This window comes from Phoca vitulina, unplaced genomic scaffold, assembly GCF_004348235.1.
Source record: "Phoca vitulina isolate PV1807 unplaced genomic scaffold, GSC_HSeal_1.0 scaffold28, whole genome shotgun sequence".
NCBI lineage: Eukaryota > Metazoa > Chordata > Mammalia > Carnivora > Phocidae > Phoca > Phoca vitulina.
The window spans coordinates 11,758,796-11,780,842 of NW_022589731.1; the positions used below are offsets into that span (position 1 = coordinate 11,758,796).

At 42.5% G+C, this 22,047-nt stretch overlaps 1 protein-coding gene across 3 annotated transcripts in view; it reads right to left on the minus strand.

Moving 5' to 3' along the window:
* ABLIM1 (actin binding LIM protein 1) overlaps window positions 1–22,047 on the minus strand; it is a 291,744-nt gene that overhangs the window by 211,057 nt on the left and 58,640 nt on the right. Inside the window, exon 1 of one of the 3 annotated variants that reach the window (XM_032423129.1) lies at window positions 3,113–5,202. The exons of the other annotated variants lie outside the window; for them this stretch is intronic. Within the exon in view, the coding sequence (XP_032279020.1) occupies window positions 3,113–3,170 (58 nt within the window). The 5' untranslated portion in view covers window positions 3,171–5,202. Of the gene's footprint in view, window positions 1–3,112; window positions 5,203–22,047 lie in introns of those variants that run through there. 3 annotated transcript variants of the gene reach the window in all.

Here is a 22,047-nt window from a genome sequence, read left to right on the forward strand (position 1 = left end):
TGTCAGCGTGAGGTGTGAGTCCCATGAAAAGTATTATAAAGAAGAGTAATACCAGGCTCAGGGAGTTTCTATTCCATTAAGATCTTCAAGATACGTGCTCTTTGAGGGTGGTCAAGGTACCGTGGTGCAGTCAGAAGGAGAGGGAGCCTGCAAGCATCGACTGCAGTGGGGGGCGGGGGGAGACAGGGACAAGGAGGGGAGATGGGGACAAGCCCTCTCAAAGCTCATTCTATTGTTGACTGTTCTGTGAAAACCCGGTAGCCAGTGCTCCCGCAGCCTGCTCCCACTGCTTGGGCATGTCCCTGGCAATGTCATGCTCTAATTGACCCACTGGTCACTGACCTTGGCAGAGCTCATTTACAGTGGCAGCTGCGACGGCCTCTTAAAGCAGAAAAACCTGTCCAGCATTCCATTCTCTCAGATGAAATCTAAAAGGAGTGCTCGTCAGCACGTTGCATTTCCCCCCCCCTTTTGGAAGGGAATGGCATTTAGAGGTAAGTCTTGCAAAATTCCAGTCCCAGTATTCTGAGTTGGTATCCTGATGGTCACCCCAACCCTTAAAGTGTATGTTACGACGGAGAAGTACATGTCAACCATCAGATTTTTTTTAAAGATTTTATTTCTAAGTAACCTCCACACCCAACGTGGGGCTGGAACCCACAACCCTGAGATCAAGAATCGCATGCTCCACCAGCTGAGCCAGCCAGGCGCCCCAGCAGTTAGATTTTAATATAAAGGAGAAGGCTGGGTGTCTCGTACGCCTAAATTACTATTAATTATATGCAAACACCAGCTCTAAGCATATCGTTTAGAGCAGAAGGTAGTAAATCAACAGTCATCTTAGTAGCTAATGCTTTCAAGATGTGCGAGGAGAGAAAGGACAGAATGATGTACTCCTTAAAGAGGGACGGGGGAGCAGGGAAAGCTTTGTTAAAGCTTTAAAGCATCAGGGACCCAGCTACAGGAATAAGAGACAAAATTTAAGAGTGGTCAAATTTGTTCATTATAGATCCATTCAGAATATCTTTCTATTTAAAAAGTAGGTAATTGAAACATGTCGTCAATTTTCCCAACGGAGAATACTTTTAAAACAATGCAGAGTAGTGAAAGTCCTTATGCTCCAAACATAAGGTGTGCCTGTTTTTGAGTCTCAGAATAATCTGCCAGCCTTCCAATTTAATTATGACCGAGATTCAAGTCAACTCTTGAATGTTCTAGAGATACACTCTCTGTAAATTCCAGCTGGAAGCGAGTGGAAAGACTCCAAATCCCTTAAAAATATGCCATGGAGTAGAAAGAACGAGTAGTCGAAAAACGGAAAAAAGAAATGAAATTCTTTTGAAAGATTATTTTTTTCCAGTTTGACCTCAAAAGAATATAATCAGATATATGGCTTACTCTGTTTACTTATAATCTGTCATGTAAGACTTTCTAAAACCTGCCCTATCTTTCCTGAAAATCAAAACCAAAATCCACTCTTTTTACAGTGCAGGGAAAACAGAGGGCTTTATTCAAATAGAGACATGCAGACATCTTGAGATATTCTAATTTTATCCCTTTCACTTAGGAAAAGCCATCGAATCAGAGTTTCCAACTCTAAATACTAGTAATACATTAATACTAATTAAGATGCACAGTATTATCATTAAAATTCAGATTCTATCTTTGAGGAGAGCCCAGAGATTATTAGAGCATCTAGAGGCCTTTTATAACATCAGGTGATGTTACATTTTAGAAAGAATAAGAGGGAACAAGTTTCGACAGAGTCGGCTGACTGCCCACACGGGGCCCCTCTCCGCTTTACGTTTTGTTATTCTGAAGTTTGTCAACTTTTGTCTTCCCAGTAAATGTCTAAAGCAGGTCAATAAAGCATACGGAACATTCGCGGAGTTCTAAATCAGCGTTCTTTCAAAATAAGGTTCATTTGCAGAGAAAGTTTTCTGGCACAAGAAGTCACCATGAACTATTCATCAGTCACGGAGGGTACCAACCTGCAGTTCCTCTGTCCCTCTCGACAAGTGTGAACACGTGAGGCACAGCAGAGCTCGGCTCCCCGGTCTTACCTGTCCTGGGGAGGAAGGCAAACGCCAGCTCCCTGGAGGTCCCGGTAAACGGCGGCGGGCAGAGTGCTTGGAAGGGACGGTACAGAGCGCACCTGCCTTACGTGGAATTATGCGCTAGCCTGTTCTCCCGAAATCAAAGTAAGTTACAATCTCTTATCTTAAAGGGCCCAGTATCAAAAGAAGCAGCATGAACTGACACCGTCTGCTGGTTTCAGTGGAGTAGCCCGCAAGACTGTGCCGGGCCGCCTCTGAAGTTGGGGTGCTGTCTGCCAGTTCCTGGGATGCTGAGCAGGATACGCTGGCCCCCTCCTGAAGCCAGCCTATCTAGGGAGCAAACTTCCACAAAACACAACTATCAGGGAAGTATTCGACGGATGAGGGACACATCCAAACTCAAAGCACCTGCATACCCCATGCAGGGGCACAAAAACTACATCCCAAGGAGGAAAGAATTCATCTCAGAGCTATGTTAACAGAGAAGTATTGTCATGGAAATGGGGTATAAAAGAAAAAGAGAGCACAGGAGCAGAAATGGGATCACAGGGTTCACTCACAGTCACTGAAGACACTTTTTAAAGTGCTCCAACAGACCAATCTAAATTTAATTAATTTATTTTTTAAAAAGATTTTATTTGAGAGGGAGAGAGAGAGAAAGAGCATGGGGGGAGGGGCAGAGGGAGAGGAAGAAGCAGACTCCCCGCTGAGCAGGGAGCCCGATGTGGGGCTCGATCCCAGGACCCTGGGATCATGACCTGAGCTGAAGGCAGACCCTTGACCAACTGAGCCACCCAGGCGCTCCTAATTTAATTTAATTTAGCTGGATTCCCACTACAAAACAGTCCTGTTGATCTTAAAACCCCATTAATAATATCTTTAAATATGTTGCTATCGAAGATACATATTTTAAACAAAAAATATGTGCATAGAGTATTAACGTATTATAATAAGCATAAAACTATTTCAACTACCGGAAATGCGCCTGCACTCTCCCCATCTTTAAAGACATGGTCTAGCCCAGGCAGCACAGTTTACAAAATGAACAAACAAACCTTGGTTGTCTTCAACCATGTGATGAGGCTCCATGAACTCAGTCTGTTCCCAGGTCATTAACTAAACACACAAATCTTAGAGCTAAGATTTCAGCTTTTCTTCACCAGGGGGCTGGGCACACATGGAAGGACTGCATCCACTCCTCAAAGGGAAGTCTTGGGCCCTGGCTTTCCTCCCAGGAGTTCGTGGGCTGAGCTGGACTCCAGAGAGGGGTGTGCCACCCAGAGGGTGTGCCCCAGCCAACTCAGGAAGAACGAGAAGTTTCCTGCATGATTCTACCTCCTTCCTCGTGCACAGAGTCTTCACCCCCTTCTCTCCACTCTGTCTCCTACCGATTCTGAAGACCACTCTTAAGAACACACCAGTTCATTGACATCACACCTGCAGAATATCATCCTTTCTGGGAAGCCGCCATTAAAACACGCCCAGAATGTTCCTCGGATTTTCCTCCACTCTGCATAATCCAGAATCCAGATTTTGGTCCTGTCATTTCACAATAACTCAAACACGTGAGGCAAAAAAGAAGAGATTGATCTTCCCAAGCCTTCTGCTTCCTTTTTTCACTTAATGAATTATTGTCTCACCAGATGGGCACTTATTGCTTTTTTGAAAACAAGGATTTAACAAAAATACTATAACTCTGAGCAGGTTCCTTTTACTATCAGCCCGACTAGTCCTCATGGCTTTGGATGTGGTTCCCTGACAAAACACTGGTCTGAGGCAAGCCGTGGACTTTGAGCCCGTTTATATTAGGTACAGGCTGTCTGAAAACAATGACCTCATCCGGAAAGGCTCAGGAAAGAGGCATTTTTTCCCTTTGGTCAGGAATGCCCTGATGCTGGGTTGGATTACCCGCCACCCACAGTCCGGCGTTTCTCCCAGTTATTTTTGAACACCAGGGCTTTTGCAAATTGGAAACATTACGAAGATACAGTTTAAACGGGAAAAGACACTTAGGACAAAGATCCCCAGCCTCAGATACATTTACTGGCCAAGCAGTCGGAGGAAACCGGCATAAATTGTTTTAAGTGTGAGGGTAAATAATTTAATTCCTGTAATTAAGACACAAGCACCAGCGCCCATTCTGAGATATTAATTTAATATAAAGCCCATAACCTACCCACTGGAAGGAAAGACTACATGATCACACTGTTTCAATATCAAGTTTGATTAATTGCACCTCCCTGGCTTACTCTCTTCCTTGTCTAGGTGGCTTTTTTTGTTTTGTTTTGAAATGGCTCTGGGGACAGCCATACTCCTGGATTACCCCATCCGCCCTCTTCCTAGCCCAGGCCACTGCCTGAAACTTTGTGCCTCTGATAACGTCCTCCTGACTTGGCCGAAGCACCAGGCGCCAGACAAAGGATCCCAACTGGACCACTCATTGATAAAATGCTTGGCATCTGCAGAACTGTCTTATGTCAGCTGCTGCCAAAAGGCCAGTCACATTGATTGAAATCTTCTGCTTACGCCTAATGCCTAACATTCTCATGACAGTGATTTCATGCTTTACCCTAATGTTTTTCCGTTAGTGTCTCGGGAGTCTTACCGAACGATGGAATAGAAGCCTTTCACAACTGCGTTTTTTTATTCTCATTAGCCCCATTTCAAATGTAATGGAAGCTAGTTTTTCCTACTCCCTTGAAATCTCAGATTATGATTCCTAGCGGATTTGACATGAAAGGGGGAGGAAGAAACCATGTGTAGTGCTGCCACTATTTCCTGGAGCTAACCCAGGACTCTAGTGAAAAGCAGCTTGCACGGGTTCCTTGCCTTTCATAAGGCAGGACTGCCGGGGGTCGAGGGCAAGCTGATATTGAAACTTTGACTTTGTGAGGAGTCAGCCAGTAAAGTAGCTCCTTCCAAGCCACGACCCCCCAGATTTGCCTTCTGTTAGTTGAAGCATGAATACTTTGGTGATTTATTAGACTCCACAAACCAATTGCTCAAAAAACTGTTTAAAACATACAAACATTTTCTAATTACATGGCAATGGTACTTCTGCAAGGTCATTTAAAATCAGAGATACTGGAGTACCTGGGAGGCTCAGTCGGTTAAGCGTCCGACTCTTGATTTCAGCTCAAGTCATGATTTCAGAGTCATGAGATGGAGCCCCAAGTCGGCTCTGTGCAGGGTTTGGAGCCTGCTTAAGAATCTCTCTCTCCCTCTCCCTCTGTCCCTCCTACCCCCAACCCGCGTGCCTGCTCTCGTTCTCAAAAAAAAAAAAAAAAAAAAAAAAATCCAGAGATACTGCTGTGTGTTCTTTGCCTTACATAACCCAATCATCTAGGAACCCTGGAACACAAGTCTCTCCCTCAGAACCCTTTGGAACTCTTCCCAGTAAAGCAATTGTCAGTCAGCAATATTAATGAATAAAAATGCTTTAATTTGCATATTCACCTATATTTGAGAAATACTGGATTAAGCATTGTTAGACAGGTTTCTTAACCATGGACTTCTCAGGGACATGAACATGCACGTGTTGCTTGTGACTCTGTAAGAGAAGAATAAGATAAGAAGCATTTCCTAAATTTATTTGGTCAGAGAACCCTAACCCCAGCACAAATAGTAACTTAGCACAAACTCCTGATCAAGGGAAGGAGAATACTAGATGGGATTTTTGACATAATTCACTTCGTAGTGTCAGAGATGAAACATCTTAAAGCCAGAGGAAGTTCGGGACTTGCCCAAGGCCGCACACAATGCAGAAGTGGGTCAATTCTGCCTGGCAACGTTTGGTTCTGCTGTTTGGGGGGCTTCGATGGGCCACAGCGCCTGGCTCGATCTGCAGGAACGGTATGGTCCCCAGTGATGCTGCCACACGGGGACCAGAGATGCTACATGTTCTTAGGCAAACAGCACATCTTATAACAGATCAGGTTGAGACCTGGCCTAGGAGATGAGGCCTACCATAATGGGATTTATGACAGAGCTGAGAGAGAGAAATAGCAGGTGTCAGTAACAAAACATGCCCCGGGGCCCTGGCCTCACCTTTCAAAGTCAGCAGAAGAGAAAGAAACCTAAAGCAAATTGAATTCCATAAGAAAAATGATTCCCTTGGGAAAGATGAAACCTACATTTCTTAAAAGGTCGTATTCAATAAGGAAGAAGACCCTTCCAGACCTTAACTAGAAAGGTAAAAAGCAAAGAACTGATTTGTCATTCCCTCTGAACTTATGTTCTGTTGATACTTCATTATAAGCCCAGATGGTTGGCACCAATCCAAGCTCAGTTGTGACTCCATTGGAAGGATCAACTTTAAGTACTGGAAGAATTTGGAGTTCACCCCGCTCTTAAACACAAAGCACTCTTGATGGTGGCTGAATCTAGAAGGGTCTTTATAGCACCCAAGTATCTCTGTGCTAGCAGACCTAGTTTCTGGTGGATCCCAGGTAATTATTTTTATGACTGGAAATGAAATTTTATCAACTTTACTAAGATAATATCAATGCCTATTACATATGGTCACGTCTATCAGCTTCGTGAACTGCAAACAGAACAGCCTCATCACTATTCATAGCCCACCTGTACTGAGCGCTCACTCTCTGCAGGCATTGAACAAAGATTCCCTCGCTGATTTCTTATAACCTTCTGAGGCACGCACCATTATGATCTCCATCTTAAAGATGAGGCAACTTAAGTAGAGAGAAGTTAAAGAAATTGCCCAAGATCACTCCCCATGTGAGAGATATAGCTGTGGCTTGGGCCCAAGCAGTCAGAATCAGAGGCCATGCCCGGGAAGCTAAAACTTACCCAAGACATTAAAACAGCTCAGGGAGAATCATTATATCAGAGAAAATGCCAAAGCCATCTCCACACCTGAAATTATGATGAGTTGATGCAAAACATGAGTTTAGCAGTATAAGAGTTATCACATACCCAAAAACTGCTAATGCTTTTTTGCAAAAAGTCTAAAATACTGAAAACTGTGTGTGCATGGGGGGTGGGGGAGAAGCACTTATTATTGATGGTAAAGAATTATTTTTTCTGAGTCATTTTCTGTTTTCATGAGATTCTTCTGAATTAATCTCATTCACAAAGAGACCCAGCCGTTGGCTAGCGCTGGTCTGCACTAAGGCGGTGATGAGGGGAAAACCATCATGGCAGACTGCTCCCCCTGCCTCATGCCCATTGTACAGGGCAGTGTTCCATGTTCGGGTGGGAGTTGCCAACCAACACTGACTAGACCAGGGAGAGGCAGAAGACCCAAGTTCTTGACCTGGCTCTAGCTCACCAGTGATCCTAGGCAAATTGCCAAGCTGTCTTCTAAATCTATAAAATGAGCCACTAACAGCTGCTCTGTCTACATCAGAAGAGCTGAGAGATAACAAAACTCACTCGTATTTTCTGTCAGCTTTTTCTCCTCTCCTCTTCTCTTTCTCTCTCCCTCCCTCCTTTCTTTCTCCTTCTGTTTCTTTTTATTTTCTCTTTATTTTTTTTTCGGCCAGTGTTTGTCAAAAAGGATTTGAGATGAAATCTCCAGCACACAGAAACTGGATTCCCCACAGCAATCTTAGAAGTTAAGTACTTAGAAGAAGGGTGTTATTAATCCCTCTTTAGTAGATGAGGAAATGAAGGCTAGAGAGAAAGCAACTTTTCTCAAGGTCACAGCTCACAGGAAGAGGAGCAGAGACTCAAACTCAGTTCTGTGTCGTATTCACCATGTTATAGTGAGGTGTGATACAATGACTCAGTGTGAACATCTTCAAGCCTTCTTCCTGTTGTCCTGCTGAAAGAATCCACAATTACCAATTAACCAATATCTAAGACGTCATTCATGCAAACCTTTTCAAACAAAGAGGGAAGAAGTAGAAACAGAATGTACTTAGTGGTTGCCATCAGAAGCCTTTTGCATCCCCCCACCCCCATAGCTAAGGAGTTGAAAGCAGTGGACTTGTTACCTCCTCACTCCCTTATCCACTTTGTCTGCTTTGACTCTCGCTCCCACCTGCCTTCGCTGGGCTATGGGGGATTAAAAGGCATTCTGTATTCCCTGCAAAAACAACAAGCATTTCTCTTCAGTGACTCATTTGACACAAATAAGCTGTAGGAACAGGGGGATTCCAATCTTCCTGTGCTTTTGAACAAGCGGTGAGGATAAAGTCTACAAGGAAGAAAATGACTGCAGAATGAGGAGATTCTACCTCACTTTCATTGTAAGAGGATCAAATGTTAGGTTAAATCATAATGATTTACTAGAGTCTGGATTTTTATGATTTCTACATTAATTACCATTTGGCTCACAAGGGATAGATGACCATGGCAACTGCGAAGTACTGCACACATAGCTTCACCCCTAGAGAAGGGAGGATATTTATTACTGTGTTAGAAACAAGAGGGCTGCATTTTGGATGGAATTTTTTGTTGTTGGGAGGATAGGAAAACAGAATAAACACCTAGAAGACCCACACCTGCCCCAGCAATGTTACTACATCATTCCATCTCGCCTATACCTTTTGCCACGTGTACCTCTACCAAGCTGGTCCACCACCTCTTTGGAAGCGGCATTCAAAGTTAGTGGGAAGAGAAAATATGGCGCATTTCAATGAGGACGAGAATGGTCCCTTAAACCATCGACTCAGATTCAACTTCCCAGCTCACTTTGGGGGACTTTCAGCTCACTTTGGGGGACTTTAAGTTTAACATTCTGTATGACCCTGCCTAATTAACAGTTTACTGACAGTAAAATATTCACACTTAGTCTCTAATGTAAGCAACCATTTACTTATGGTCATATGCAAACCAATTATTCCAAAGACTTTCCTATTGACTTTTGAAAATCTTAATGGTTTGTCTCTGCCTGCTTTCCACTTTGATTTGACGATCCAAAGGGAGTTGGACTAGTTTGTAACTACATATATCACAACTTTATAAATTTAATAAAAAAATCAAAACAAAAATCTTTCTACCCTGTTCCAAATTCAAGAGGATAAGTCGAGTGTAAGGGAATTTAATGATACAACAAAAACAAGAACATGCATTAAGACTTTCAAAATAAGTCAACCTGAGGATGTCTTGCTAAACATTTTTAGGCTTCCTAAAAACCAACCACTGGGGTCAAGGACAAAATCGCCTCTAGCAGTCAAGTATCTCTTGCAAACAGAAGTCTCCAGATACTCTGTGTTCCATTCCTTTGAGCGCAAAGACATGGAGGGTGTGGAAGCTGGTGGGGGTAGAGGGTGGGGGCTTTAGATCATCTAGTCTGGGTGTTTTGAAGCTCATATACAGAGTAATCAGGCTTTTCAGGGACTGGGGGTGAAGGGTTGATTCTGGTTTCCACCCCAACTTCCACCAAAGAAACTGTGGCTCATCTGCTTCCTTTTCTAAGCTTCCAGATGAACCTTTATTTGAAGAAAGGGTTCCATAGCTAAAAATGAAACATACTCTTCCAAAAATTCCCATCCTGTCTGATCTTTTCATTTTACAAAGGAGGAAAAGGAAGGCCAGTGAGTTACTGACTAGTCCCGGGTCCCAGGATGAGTGAGCAGCCAAGGCAGGGTTATACCAGCCACGGGCTCTGAGCAGTGCACTCCAGTGCACATACTTTCCCCAAACTGCCAAGTACACAGTCCCCAACAAACAGGTCCCCTGTCCTTGTCCTTGAGCGCGTTCAGGACTACACAATGTGGCTCCTACCAGAACTACCCACAGCCCTACAGTGCAGGCTTGCAGTTGTTGTGGTGGTCTGATTCTTGTTCTTATTCTTATCTTTATCCTTCTTATTTTTGCATTTTTAGAGTACTAGATAGGGGCAGCACGGTAGCGAGAGTCCTGCCAATGGAAGGTGAAAAATGAAACTTTCTGAAGTTTTATGTCAATCATAGAAAATAATATTTGGTTGCTAAAGTTGAATTTATACTCAAATTAGGATGGAAGCAGGATGTGTCCTGCTTGCTGTGACCTTCATTCTCAATGTTTGGTTGCTTAACAAAGCACAGCTGAGCTTTCAGTGTGGGGTCTAGCCCCAGGTGCCCTCCACGATTCCAAGCCTCTGCAGTTCATCTGGGACCGCATTCCAGATACCACAGTCACTGGGTCCAGGAGGGTGAGCGCTGCATTTTGTAAAACATGATGAGACCAAAGTGGAAGTAACAAAAACTGATAAATTAGAGTGAACTATTCCAGCTATCCCTGGGGTCTCTGATTTACACAGGGTTCCTTTTAATAACTCCTAAAATGATCCTGGTTGCTATCCCCTAGGTGAGCGGTCTGAGCAAGTTATTTTATCTATATGTGTCTCAGTTTTCTCACCTATAAGATGGGGATAATTATAGCACCTACTTTATGGGGTGTTGTGAGAATTTAAGGAAACAGTTCCTGGTACATAGTAACCTTTATATAAATACTAGTTATCAGTTATTCTTCTTATTAAAAAAAAAAAAAAACAACATTTAAGTACTAGACAGAGAGACCAGGGACAGGAAAGTAGCAAGAGACCTGCCAATTTAAAATGAGAAATGAGGGGTGCCTGGGTGGCTCAGTCAGTTGGGTGTCTGCCTTTGGCTCAGGTCATGATCTCGGGGTCCTGGGATCAAGCCCCACATTGGGTTCCCTGCTCAGAGGGGAGTCTGCTTCTCCCTCTTCCTCTCCCTCTGTTCCTCTCCACCCTCACTTGTGATTTCTCTTCTCTCTCTCCCAAATAAATAAATTAAATCTTCAAAAAATAAAAATAAGATAAAATGAGAAATGAAAACAAAATTGTTCTGAAGTTTAATGTAAATCAACAGAAAATAACCATTGGTTGATAATAGTGGAATTTACAAATCCAGACCCTGGTCAGCCTCACCGTCTATGCTAGGGTCTTGCTGCTCCAAGCCCACCTGGGGCAACAACATCGCCATCACCTGGGAACTCCTTAGAACTGCAGAACCTCTGCGCCCACCCCCACTCCCACCTACCAAATCAGGATCTGCTTTGTAACAAGGTCTCTAGGCAATTTCCATGCCTATAAAAGCTGGAGAAAGGCTGCTTTGTGGCATATACTGAGATTTCCCTGTTTGTAGGGGAAAGAAATGAGACCTCATTCTTTTCTTTTTTTTAAAGATTTTATTTTTGCGAGAGAGCGAGTGAGCAAGCGCATGAGCACACTAGCAGGAGTGGGGTAGGGGGAGGGCGAGGGGCAGAGGGAAAAGCAGGCTGAGCAGGGAGCCTGATGTGGGACTCAATCCCAGGACCCTGGGATCATGACCTGAGCCAAAGACAGACGCTTCATCGACTGAGCCACCCAGGCGCCTGGAATAAGACCTCATTCTATAGTTCATCTCCACACATTATCCTAAGTCCTACACCCCTTTCCATTAGCCCTCAGGTTACATAGTTTCACTAACCTGAGTCTTAAGGCAGATGCTCCTTTTATAGGACAGAATAATAGTTCAGGAGGACATCCGAAGCCACAAAGTCACCTCTTGTTAGTAATGTCAAAGATTTAAAAATGTCATCATCATGATCAACCATCAAAGGGCTAACATTTATTGAGCTCTTAAAATATGCAAGGATCAATGCAAGGTTAACACTTTCCAGATGTCTCACTGTGTACTCACAATACCCTTTCAAGTAGGCATTACTATCCCCATTTTACAGAGGAGGGAACTGAGGCTCAGGGAGGCAACATCACTTTCTCAAAGCCAAGCTGAAAAAGGGCCTTCGGAAGTCCACTCTCTTATTACAAATTAATGCCTACAACATCCAAATTATTTCTGTGAAATGGGGAATAGTGATTATCTCCCTTTGTGAGGAAAACTGAGTCCACAGAGTGACAGAACTATCTAGAATCAACCACCTGAGACTCAGGTCAGAACTCGGTCTGTCAGGGTTCAAGTTTTTCAAATTAAAGAATTCTGGGGACACCTGGGTGGCTCAGTGGGTTAAGCGTCTGCCTTCGGCTCAGGTCATGATCCCAGGGTCCTGGGATCGAGCTCTGCATCGGGCTCCCTGCTCAGCGGGGAGTCTGCTTCTCTTTCTCCCTCTGCCTGCCGCTCCCCCTGCTTGTGCTTTCTCTCTCTGTCAAATAAAATACATAAAATCTTAAAAAAAAAAAGAATTCTGCTGCCAGAAATGCCAGCGATAGGGGCACCTAGGTGGCGCAGTAGGTTAAGCATCCGACTCTTGGTTTCGGCTCAGGGCATGATCTCAGGGTCATGAGATCGAGCCCCACACTGGGCTCTGCACTGGGCGTGGAGCCTGCTTGAGATTCCCTCTTTCTCTCTCCCTGTGCCCCCCTCCCCCCCCCCCTCAAAAAAAAAAAAAGAAAGAAAGAAATGCCAATGATAATGCTTTGAACAAAGAGCTGGAGAGGAAAATCCCATATGCTTTCCATTCATGAAGCTTTGCACAACCAAACCAAGGGCCTTCAAATTTTAATCTCAGCGGTCAAGAGCTCACTGGGGTGTCAGATTCTTTGGCAAACCAGAACATCCAGATTTTTACTGCCATCACCTGTGGCAGCCGGGCCTCATCAGCGTATCGCAGCGAACATCCCACGCAATTATTCTCACACACCTGTGAAATTCTCCCAGTTACAGTCTCTCTGATTTTCCTCGTGACATCTAGATCCGTGTTTGATACCAAATAGTTCAGAACTCAGCAAGATTAGTTACAATCTTTCCTTGACAGCACCAGCATCCTGAAGTCAAAGATGCAGGTTTTAGAATCAAGAGGTTGGGGCTACTTGCCCAGGCCCCAGAGAATGCCTTCCATTCTCATCCCTGAGGGCAGCAGGGAAAGAATCAGAATTTGTTGGCTTAAGATTCTGTATTAGTTTGTGAGGGCTGCCACAACAAAATACCGCAGACCGGGGTGCTTAAGCAACAGAAATTTCTTTTCTCCCAGTTCTGGAGGCCAGAAGTCCAAGATCAAGGTGTTGGCTGGCAGGTTTGGCTCCAGAGGCCTCTCTCCTTGGCTTGCAGACGCCCACCTGCTCACTCTGTCCTCACATGGTCGTCCTTCTGTGCCTGTATGTGTCTGCTGTCTCTTCCTCTGTGCCCAAATATCCTCCTCTTGCAAGGACACCAGTCACACGAGATTAGGGCCCACCCTAATGATCTCATTTTAACTTAATTACCTCTTAAATTAAAGACCCAATTTCCCAAAACGGTCACATTCTGAGGGACTGGGGGGTAGGGCTTCAACATGTGAATCTTGGGAGGACACAATTCAACCTGTAACACACGCTGACTGGATCTTGTCATTCATCATCACTAAGTGCTAGTGCTAAGTGGACTCATCCAGTCTGGGTTCACTAAGAACAAGAACGCCTAATAATCTGAATCTCGCAGGCCCACGACTCAGGGCAACCTGAGGAGGAAGGAGGCGAACGGGGTTCCAGGTCAGACCTTGGCTTTTCTGGTCCGTGCTATCAGAGATGAGCAACTCTCCGCCTCACTGTCCACCAAGACAGCCTGTCTTCTTCCCCACCCCGACTCATGCGCTTCTGTAAGGTCACTCGGAGGTGGGTTTTTTTGTAAAAATTTAAGTGCCACTTATAAAACAGTCTGAGTCAGAGATGAACGGCTGCTGAGAGGTACGAGCTGGAATAAAGAGCTGCAATCTGGCGGCCCGCAAAGCGTCTGGGGCCTGGGGGCAAACGCTCCCGAGTGTGGGGCGGATGGGTCCTACGGAGCCAGCCCCGGGCTTCCCAGACAGTTGTCCCGTACAGCAGGACAGCCAGGAGGCAAGAGCCAGCCCCGGCAAATGTCAGCGAGTAGGAGGGAGGCACAGCAACACAGAGTGAGCGTGTCAGGAGGTTTTGGCTTCACACGAGTGTGTGCAAATGGCTTCTAACGATGGGCTGGATGTGATGTGTTCGTGGGCACCTAAGCCATGAGGTCACAGGAACAGAGCCAGATGAAAGTGAGAGAGTGGCACATTACTATGAAAGAGAAACCCCACACGCATCATTCAATCTAATAAACCTCCTTCATTTAGATTGCCCTACATTTCAATTTTAAAGGAATTCGGCTATCCTCATCATCATCATCTTTACATCATTAATGTTTAAACCTGGTTCTCAAAGCCTATTCATATGAATATAAAATTCTATAATCTCCCTTAGGGTTTTAAAAGGTCATTTTTGCCATTTTGCTTGGTACGTCAGCGATTTAAAGTAAAAATTATTTTAGATCCATATACTAAATATATTAAAGATTATATCTTAGAGACTTCTTGTACATGCAGACCAACATAACTATCATGGGAAATTATACCAGCAAGGAAACAAAAGAAAAAATAAATCCCCCAAATAGAAATTTCCTTATTAGTTCATTAACGCAGATGAAGAAACAACTAAGAATTACTAGATATTTAAGGAAAACAACCAGCACAAAGTGGGATCAAGACAAAAATACAAACATAGGATTCTAGAGAAAACATATAATTCATGCAACAGAAGAGGACCTAAACACAAACTCAAACTCAGTTCATATCCTTTAAGGTATTTGAGAACGCATTGTACCCATGAAATAAAAATGAGAAAAAAATTAAAGGAGCCAGAGAAAAAGAGAGTTTTGGGAAATTAAAAATCATTATTAGGGGTGCCTGGGTGGCTCAGTCACTTAAGCGTCTGACTCTTGATTTCAACTCAGGTCTTGATCTCAGGGATGTGAGGCCAGCGTGGAGCCTACTTAAAATAAATAAATAAAAATAAAAATCATTATGAAAATAAAAAGAAATTCAACAGACAGGCTAGGAAAAAATGTCAAGACCGCCAACAAGGTAGAGCAAAACAAAAAAGACATTGAAAATATGAAAGAAGAATTAAGAGAGATAGAAGATGTCTAGCATCCATATAATAGGAGTCTCAGCAAGAGAGAACAAAGTAGAGGGAAAATCCCTCACATCTGAAGACACCGGTCTTTATATGGAACAGGACAAATAAGGTAAAAGACAAACAGCAAGACATGTCCGGGTGGAATTTCAAAACTCTGAAGACACAGAGAAGATCTACAAAGAGATCAAGAGTATCTATCAGAGACCAAATCAGGCTACCAAGAAAGTAAAAGGATTCTAGCCGCCACCAGACTTGGCAGACCCTGTGGATGTCAGAAGATAATAGAACAAAGCCCTTTGAGTTTTAAGGAAAACACAGCTTTGAATCTGGATATCTATACCAGGCCCATCAAGCACATGGGCATAATAAGGCATTTTCAGACATGCAAGGATTCAATTTACCTCTCATGCACCCTTACTGAAAAAGTCACTTGAAGACTAACTCAAACAGAAGGAAAAATGAGGGGCGCCTGGGTGGCTCAGTCTTAAGCCTCCAACTCTTCATCTCAGCTCAGATCTTGATCTCAGGGTTGTGAGTTCAAGCCCCACATTGGGCTCCACACTAGGCGTGGAGCCTACTTAAAAAAAAAAAAGTTTAAAAAAAAAAAGGAAGGAAAAATTAATCCTCAAACATAAAGCTACTGATTCCAAGAAAATGTAGAATTAGTTTAAGAATCAAATGGGGGTGGTGGAGTATCCCATAATGGCAGTTATGACAGATCTAGAATCCAGTGAGTCCAAATTAGAACATGTTCAGAGGGTTCCAAGAAAGCATCTTCAAGAAAGTATATTTCATTCAACAAGTTAGTATGATTAAGAGGATGGAAGATCTTGGTGATGCTATTGATACATACATTTTGCTTAGGAAAAAAAAAAGAATTGGAATTAAAAGCTTTATGTAAATTAAAAAATCTGTATAAGAAAATCACAGTCCAAATGTGAAGCAAACTAAAAACATAATTTTGAGAAAAAAAAAAAAGATTTTTGAAAAAAGGGCACTTTGATGATGATGTTTTGATAAATGCCAGAACATTCCCTTAGAGTAAAACAGACTTAGTGCACAAAATCGTAATTCATTTTCTATGGGTCCAATCACATATCACTTGTGCAGTTGGGAATATTTACATAATTTCAATATTATAAATGCTTTTACTGGTTTTTGGAGCTAAAAATCAGCTTACAATAAATATGAAAGCATACAAGTTAGCAGATTTCAAATATTATAAACCTTGACAGTATAAAAGTGAGGCACAGCCCAGAGCAGTGGGAAGGCAGGACAAATGGGTCAGAGGAGAAAGTGAGGGGATAATTCCCTCATTTTATATCACAGGGAGTTGAGAGGTATTATTTAAAGCCAGATGAAAAACAGTTTATCATTGAGAGTTAAAAAGACAACCAATCATAGATTTAAAACTAATGAAACTCTGGACTTGAGTATTAAAGGTAGTTAAGAGACATTGTTGAAAAAAGTGCAAGTATTATTTAGAATTACAGTGGTACCCACCAAAAGTAAAAAATAAACTTTTCAAAGGCAGTTATATCTGTTATAAAAGGGCAAACACAGGGATCTGTGATGGTTCATTATACTATTTTGGTCACGTTTATGACCGAAATCTTCAAACATAGGCAGAGTAAAGAATGTACACTGAATTTTAACTTTGTATTACAGCAATTCAAGATCAGATGTTTAGAATTCTAATATTTTGAGCTTAAGAAATGCAACTGGCTGATTTCTATTCTTTTCATTCTTTCTTTTTGAATGGCAAGAAAAAAATTAAAAAAATTTCAGTGTTCTGTTATCAAGCTCTCTAAATGCCACATTGTACGTGAGAGAAGTCTTTATTGCTAGTAATCAAAAACACAAATTACAGATAATCACTAATATATGACCTTTCTAAAATATTGGCTTTTGAAATACCATAGATATTTCAATGAGTTATAGGAGAATTTTAATTAGATGAATAAAACTTATGGGTCTAGTGAATATCAACTTGAGAATAGAGTTTGCAGAATTACAAATTTTAATGATAAAAACAATCGCTTATATATTAACACCAATGTTTTCTATATTTCTTGTCTTTAATGGTCTGTCATAACTATGCATTGAACAATATATGAGAAAGAATAAAAACATTGTAAAATAGCATAACACCCCGTATCACTAGAAATGTTCACATAAATAATAAGTCAACCTCACCAATTAAAATACACTTTCACCTACTAGGCATTCAGAAGCTCTCAAACCACTCATTCTTAAAAATATTATTTAAATGATTACTTCATTTGTTGATTTCTTAAACAGAAGTTATATCTGATACCGTTATTACTTTTAAATACATGAACTCAAGGAGTATCTAGAGAAATTAATTCAGACATCTGTAAACCCTAATAAGGGAAATTCTACCACAAATAATCTATGCTGAGTAAAGCTTGATTGTTATGATGCATGAAACAGCCTTCATGAAATACTAGGAGTTCTACAATCTTAGATATAAACAAAATAAAATCATCTATGTACCTTCAGCCTGGAATGCCCTTCATACCCCCTCACAGACATACTCTCTACCTACTGATCCAAAGGATTTTAGTCACCTTGGACACTCAGCTCCAGACCCCTTCTTCCTTGAAGCTGTCCCTTCAGATCCTAGTCTAATTCGTCACTCTACCCTCTGCTGTTACAGCAGTTTACCTAACCTCGATTACAACACATTGACGTCATAGGATCGTTTGTCTCTGTGTGTGTTTTCCAACAGATGTAGGTTTTTAGTAATGGTGGAAGAAGGGGTAGGTATTATTATACCCATTCTACAGATGATAAACCAAAAACTGAGAAAGATGAAACAACTTCCCCTCGGGTCCCATTGCCTTCAGGGGACAAACTGTGTCCCGAGCCCACGCTCTTAAAGACCACAGGAAGACTGCTCTCAGAGCCACCTAAGCAGCTCACGATTCAGTCATCTTCATCGCCTCCAAAGTACCTGGTCTGTGCTTTACACGTTACACACTCTATACGTTGAATTTGGTCTTAGTTTACACGAAGTACTGTGATAATAAGACATTCAATTAAAATAGCTTATCAGTTCATTCGTTTGAACAAGAGTTCAGAAGGCTCCAAACTTGGGCTGGGGGCATGGTCCACCACCACCCTCTACTGGAGAATCAGTTTCTCACATGAAACTTGAATGCCTTCTCACCAGAATGAGCTTGACTCCTGTTTAGAGTCAATGTACTCAATCTTTATCTCCTGAGAAATCTGTGGATTCTCTTTGTAGAAATAATGTGTAAAGTGTATACTTACGTGCCCAGAAATGCCAGAAAATAAAAGCTATTGGACTTATGCACCCATGAAACATGACCCACTTCACAACAGTGTGTTTAGAACAGCAAGGACCGACTTTTGAATAATAGGGATATTCTATGCCTGTGAGACTCTATGCCTAAATTCAGGCTGCCACCTGCCATCTGTAGTTTACTTGGCATTTTTGTGGTTTGGCTTTTCTAGTTACTTGGTGATTCAAACAATTTCCCATTCTCCACCCCCCTCCCTTCTCCTGCTCTCTCCCTCTCTATCTCTCTGCCACATACATTCTCTCTCATAACCTTACATCTCTAAGATACCTTGGAGTGAGTAACAAGAGCTTAAATTGTTACCATATAAACTATGAAAAAGTAACTGTATAGTGCTTCTCAGTAGAATATTTTCAAAAAGGGAGGTTATAAATTTGCTTTAGCCAGCTACTAAACTACAAGTTAGGATGTGCATTACACATTGTCAGAGATTTCCGAATGCCCAGTTTCAAGTTTTCCTTAAATTGATTATAGCTCATTTATTTTTTGTATTATTTTCAATAAAGTGATTCACTGGCAAGGCCTGCCTTTGGTCAGTCCGAGGGGGAAAAAGATAACTTAATGGCAGGGCAAATCAGTCTCCCCCTTCCTGAATGGCTGTGGGGTCCAATGTCTTTTTTTCTGGCATGCCTGGGAATGTGAAAGTACACTTTGTTATAGGTTCTTTCTACAAAGAGAATCCACAAATTGTTTCCAAGGATAAAGATTTAGTGGATCACCAACTCTAATAAGGAATCAAGTCCAACTTCAGTGAGTTCTGATTCTCAAAGACAAATTCATGAATAGTTCATAAGCCGAAGTAGGAAAGCTGCTTTATAATTCCTTTCATGTATACTAGTCTTAAGACTTTTTCAAAAGATTGGGTAATTGTGCCAAACATTTTTGAGCTCACTGAAGGACCTTAAACAATATGGTGAGGGAATAAGAAATAGAAGTTTGAGCTCCCCTTTTTCCTTAGCACCACGTCTGGTTCTTAAACTAAACACGCACAGAGTCAGCTCAAAAATCAGCTGAGAAATGTCTGGTTCATGCCATGACCTCTAGGCAGGAATGTCATGCTCAAGACTTCTGGGCGAGAGCGTAGGAATTCTTTAAATGCTAAAACAAGGTAACAGACAGAATCCTGACTTCACTAGAACATACCAGCCTCAGCTGTGTTTTAAAGCAATAGGTTACTGACAAAGGCTTAAGATCAGGATATGAAGCCAACAAGTATACTTGCTAGACATCATCCTATAGCCCGAAGTCAAATGTGGGCACCCATTAGGATCTTGCCATGATCCATGAGGGGACGGGTCACTGGTGGGCCATGTGAGAGCAGAAATGCACAAGAAAATGAAGCCACTACATCTTCCAAAGACAGTCATTTAAGATATCATCTTAATTTATGCAGGGAGCTCAACACTCAAAATCATAACAAAAATTTGAAATTGTTTGAAATACCTTGTTTTGTGTACACAACACTGCAGCCCAAGGGCCGTGGCGTGGGTGGTGGGATACAGGTGTTGATCAAATTGCTTGTAAATATATTTCTTCAGGTTGTTTACCAAGACAAATAGCCAGTGGGTCAGGTTTACCCTGCTACCTCGAATACAAGGCAATCAATCACCATTCTTACCAAAAAGGACTAGATCCATTTAAAAGTCACCAAGTCAAACTCAAATCCTCAAACCTGAATCTCAAGTGCAAGACCATATGCCTTCTTGATGTCACCCTAGAATCTGACGATCAATCAACTAGAATCTGAACCAACATATAATTAGGTAAGGAGACAAGAAAACTAACTACATACAAATAAATACAGCAAAGACTAAAGGATTAGAAAGCCTTTGGGGAGTTAAACAGATTTAGGCACAGGCTCTCTTTCTAGGACAGACTTCATATTGTTTCTTTAAAGGCTCATTCTATTGTCTGAGTCACATAAATAATATTATATTAGCAGTAGCAATACCAACTCAGTCACCAACTGGTTGTCAAAGTTTTGTGGGATATCCTTATCAATCAGTAAATCCTATACCATGGGTTCTTATCACACAGGTCCCCCGACAATGTTGATACCAAAGTTGACCCTGAGAAACAAGTCAATGCACCTGCCAATATGCTGGAAGTACAAACAACAGGCAATTACAAATCCCAACGCCTATTACTTTTCTCCTGGTAGACCAAGTACAGCTTGCAGTCTAGAGGCGGAGAGAGAACCATTTCCAGACACCAGTGTGATGAAGCCTGAGACTACAGACATCCAAGGCAACTGCTGAATTATGATCGGCAGAAGAAGGGTCACAAGAGATAAGCTTTGGGGGGAAATATTTTCCTAAAAGCAGAGAATTTGTTCTGGTGTTTGATGTGCAATATCCCCCACGGGGTTTCCTTATCCTAACTGGATACAAAAAGAATGACCTACTACTCTGATACGTTATGTTTCAGAGTTTTGTTCAACAGCAAAAAAATTTAAAACCCTGCCCAGTCCTGTGGAAAACCAAAACAGCCTCTCCCTAGACTTCCAGGAAGCCTATATACTTGCATCCACACAGAATAGCACATGAGAGGCCAGCTCTGCCGATAGAAATATGATGTGAGCCGCTGATGTCATTTAAATCTTCCTAGCGGGGTGTGTGCGTGGCTCAGTTGGTGAGGCATCTCCCTTTGGCTCAAGTCATGATACCAGGGTCCTGGGATCGAGCCCCGCATGGGGCTCCCTGCTCAGCGGGGAGCCTGCTTCTCCTTCTCCCTCTGCCGGCCGCTCCCCCTGCTTGTGCTTACGCTCTCTCTCTCTCTGTCAAATAAATAAATAAAATCTAAAAAATAAATAAATAAAAACAAATAAATCTTCCTAGTAACTGCATTTAAAAAGTAAAAGGAAACAAGTGAAATTAATAACAATGACTTCATATAACGCAACGTATCAAAATACACTAGCCCTTCACCAAGTACTCAAAGCCACATGCGGCTAGGGGCTATTATAGGGCCGCTGCGGTCAGAGACCATAAGATCTCAAAGTTCTCCAGTTGTCAGGATTTGGTTTTGCTTTTGATGACAAATCTCCGAAACTACTCTGGGCCTCCTGAATTCTAGTCACTGCAAACTGACTACCAACCTGATTTCAACGTTTCACTAAGCTACTTCGCCGATGGCCCTCTTTCAAAGTCTGCTTTAAGGGTGGGTCTTGCATTTGTCCCCGTGTGGCGCTGCAGACAAAACTGTCTCAGTGATGGGAAACCTGAGGAAAACCTTCCTTAGCCATAAGGAATGACCCAGAGAAGGATGGCAGGGGTGAAACGCACGCTGGGCTATCTCTAACGTGACCCAACCACTGGCACATTCTTCAACAAAACGATGTCAACGGGTACCGTTCCAAGGCTGTCCTGTGCTGGGGAGGCCACCACGCTCCCCTCTGACGTGGGCACAAAACCTCCCTGCCGAAAAACCAGTGGGGAGTTCCCTGCAAGGGCCACCACCTACCCATCAAGTCCTCTCTCTGCGCTCTCTCTGCCACAAACCTCTCCTGGCCACGTGTGAGGTCAGGGAAAGGGACCCCAAACCCCAGGGGACTGGTAAGGAGAGGCAGAAATGACAAAACCCATGAAATGGTGTATTTCTGGTGAAAGAAGAAAGAGGTCAAGAGGGGGTACAAGAAAACAGTGAGAAAATGCAAAAAAAAAAAGAAAAAAGAGAGAGAGAGAGAATGAAAGAACATCAAATGAGTTAAACACTTATTCTCCTCCTATATTTGGGGAAGAAGGAGAGGAAGGAAGGGAGAAAGGGAAGAAGGAACTGGAGTAATAAACAGGTAATAAAATCCACCTATCCTAAAAGTCAACTC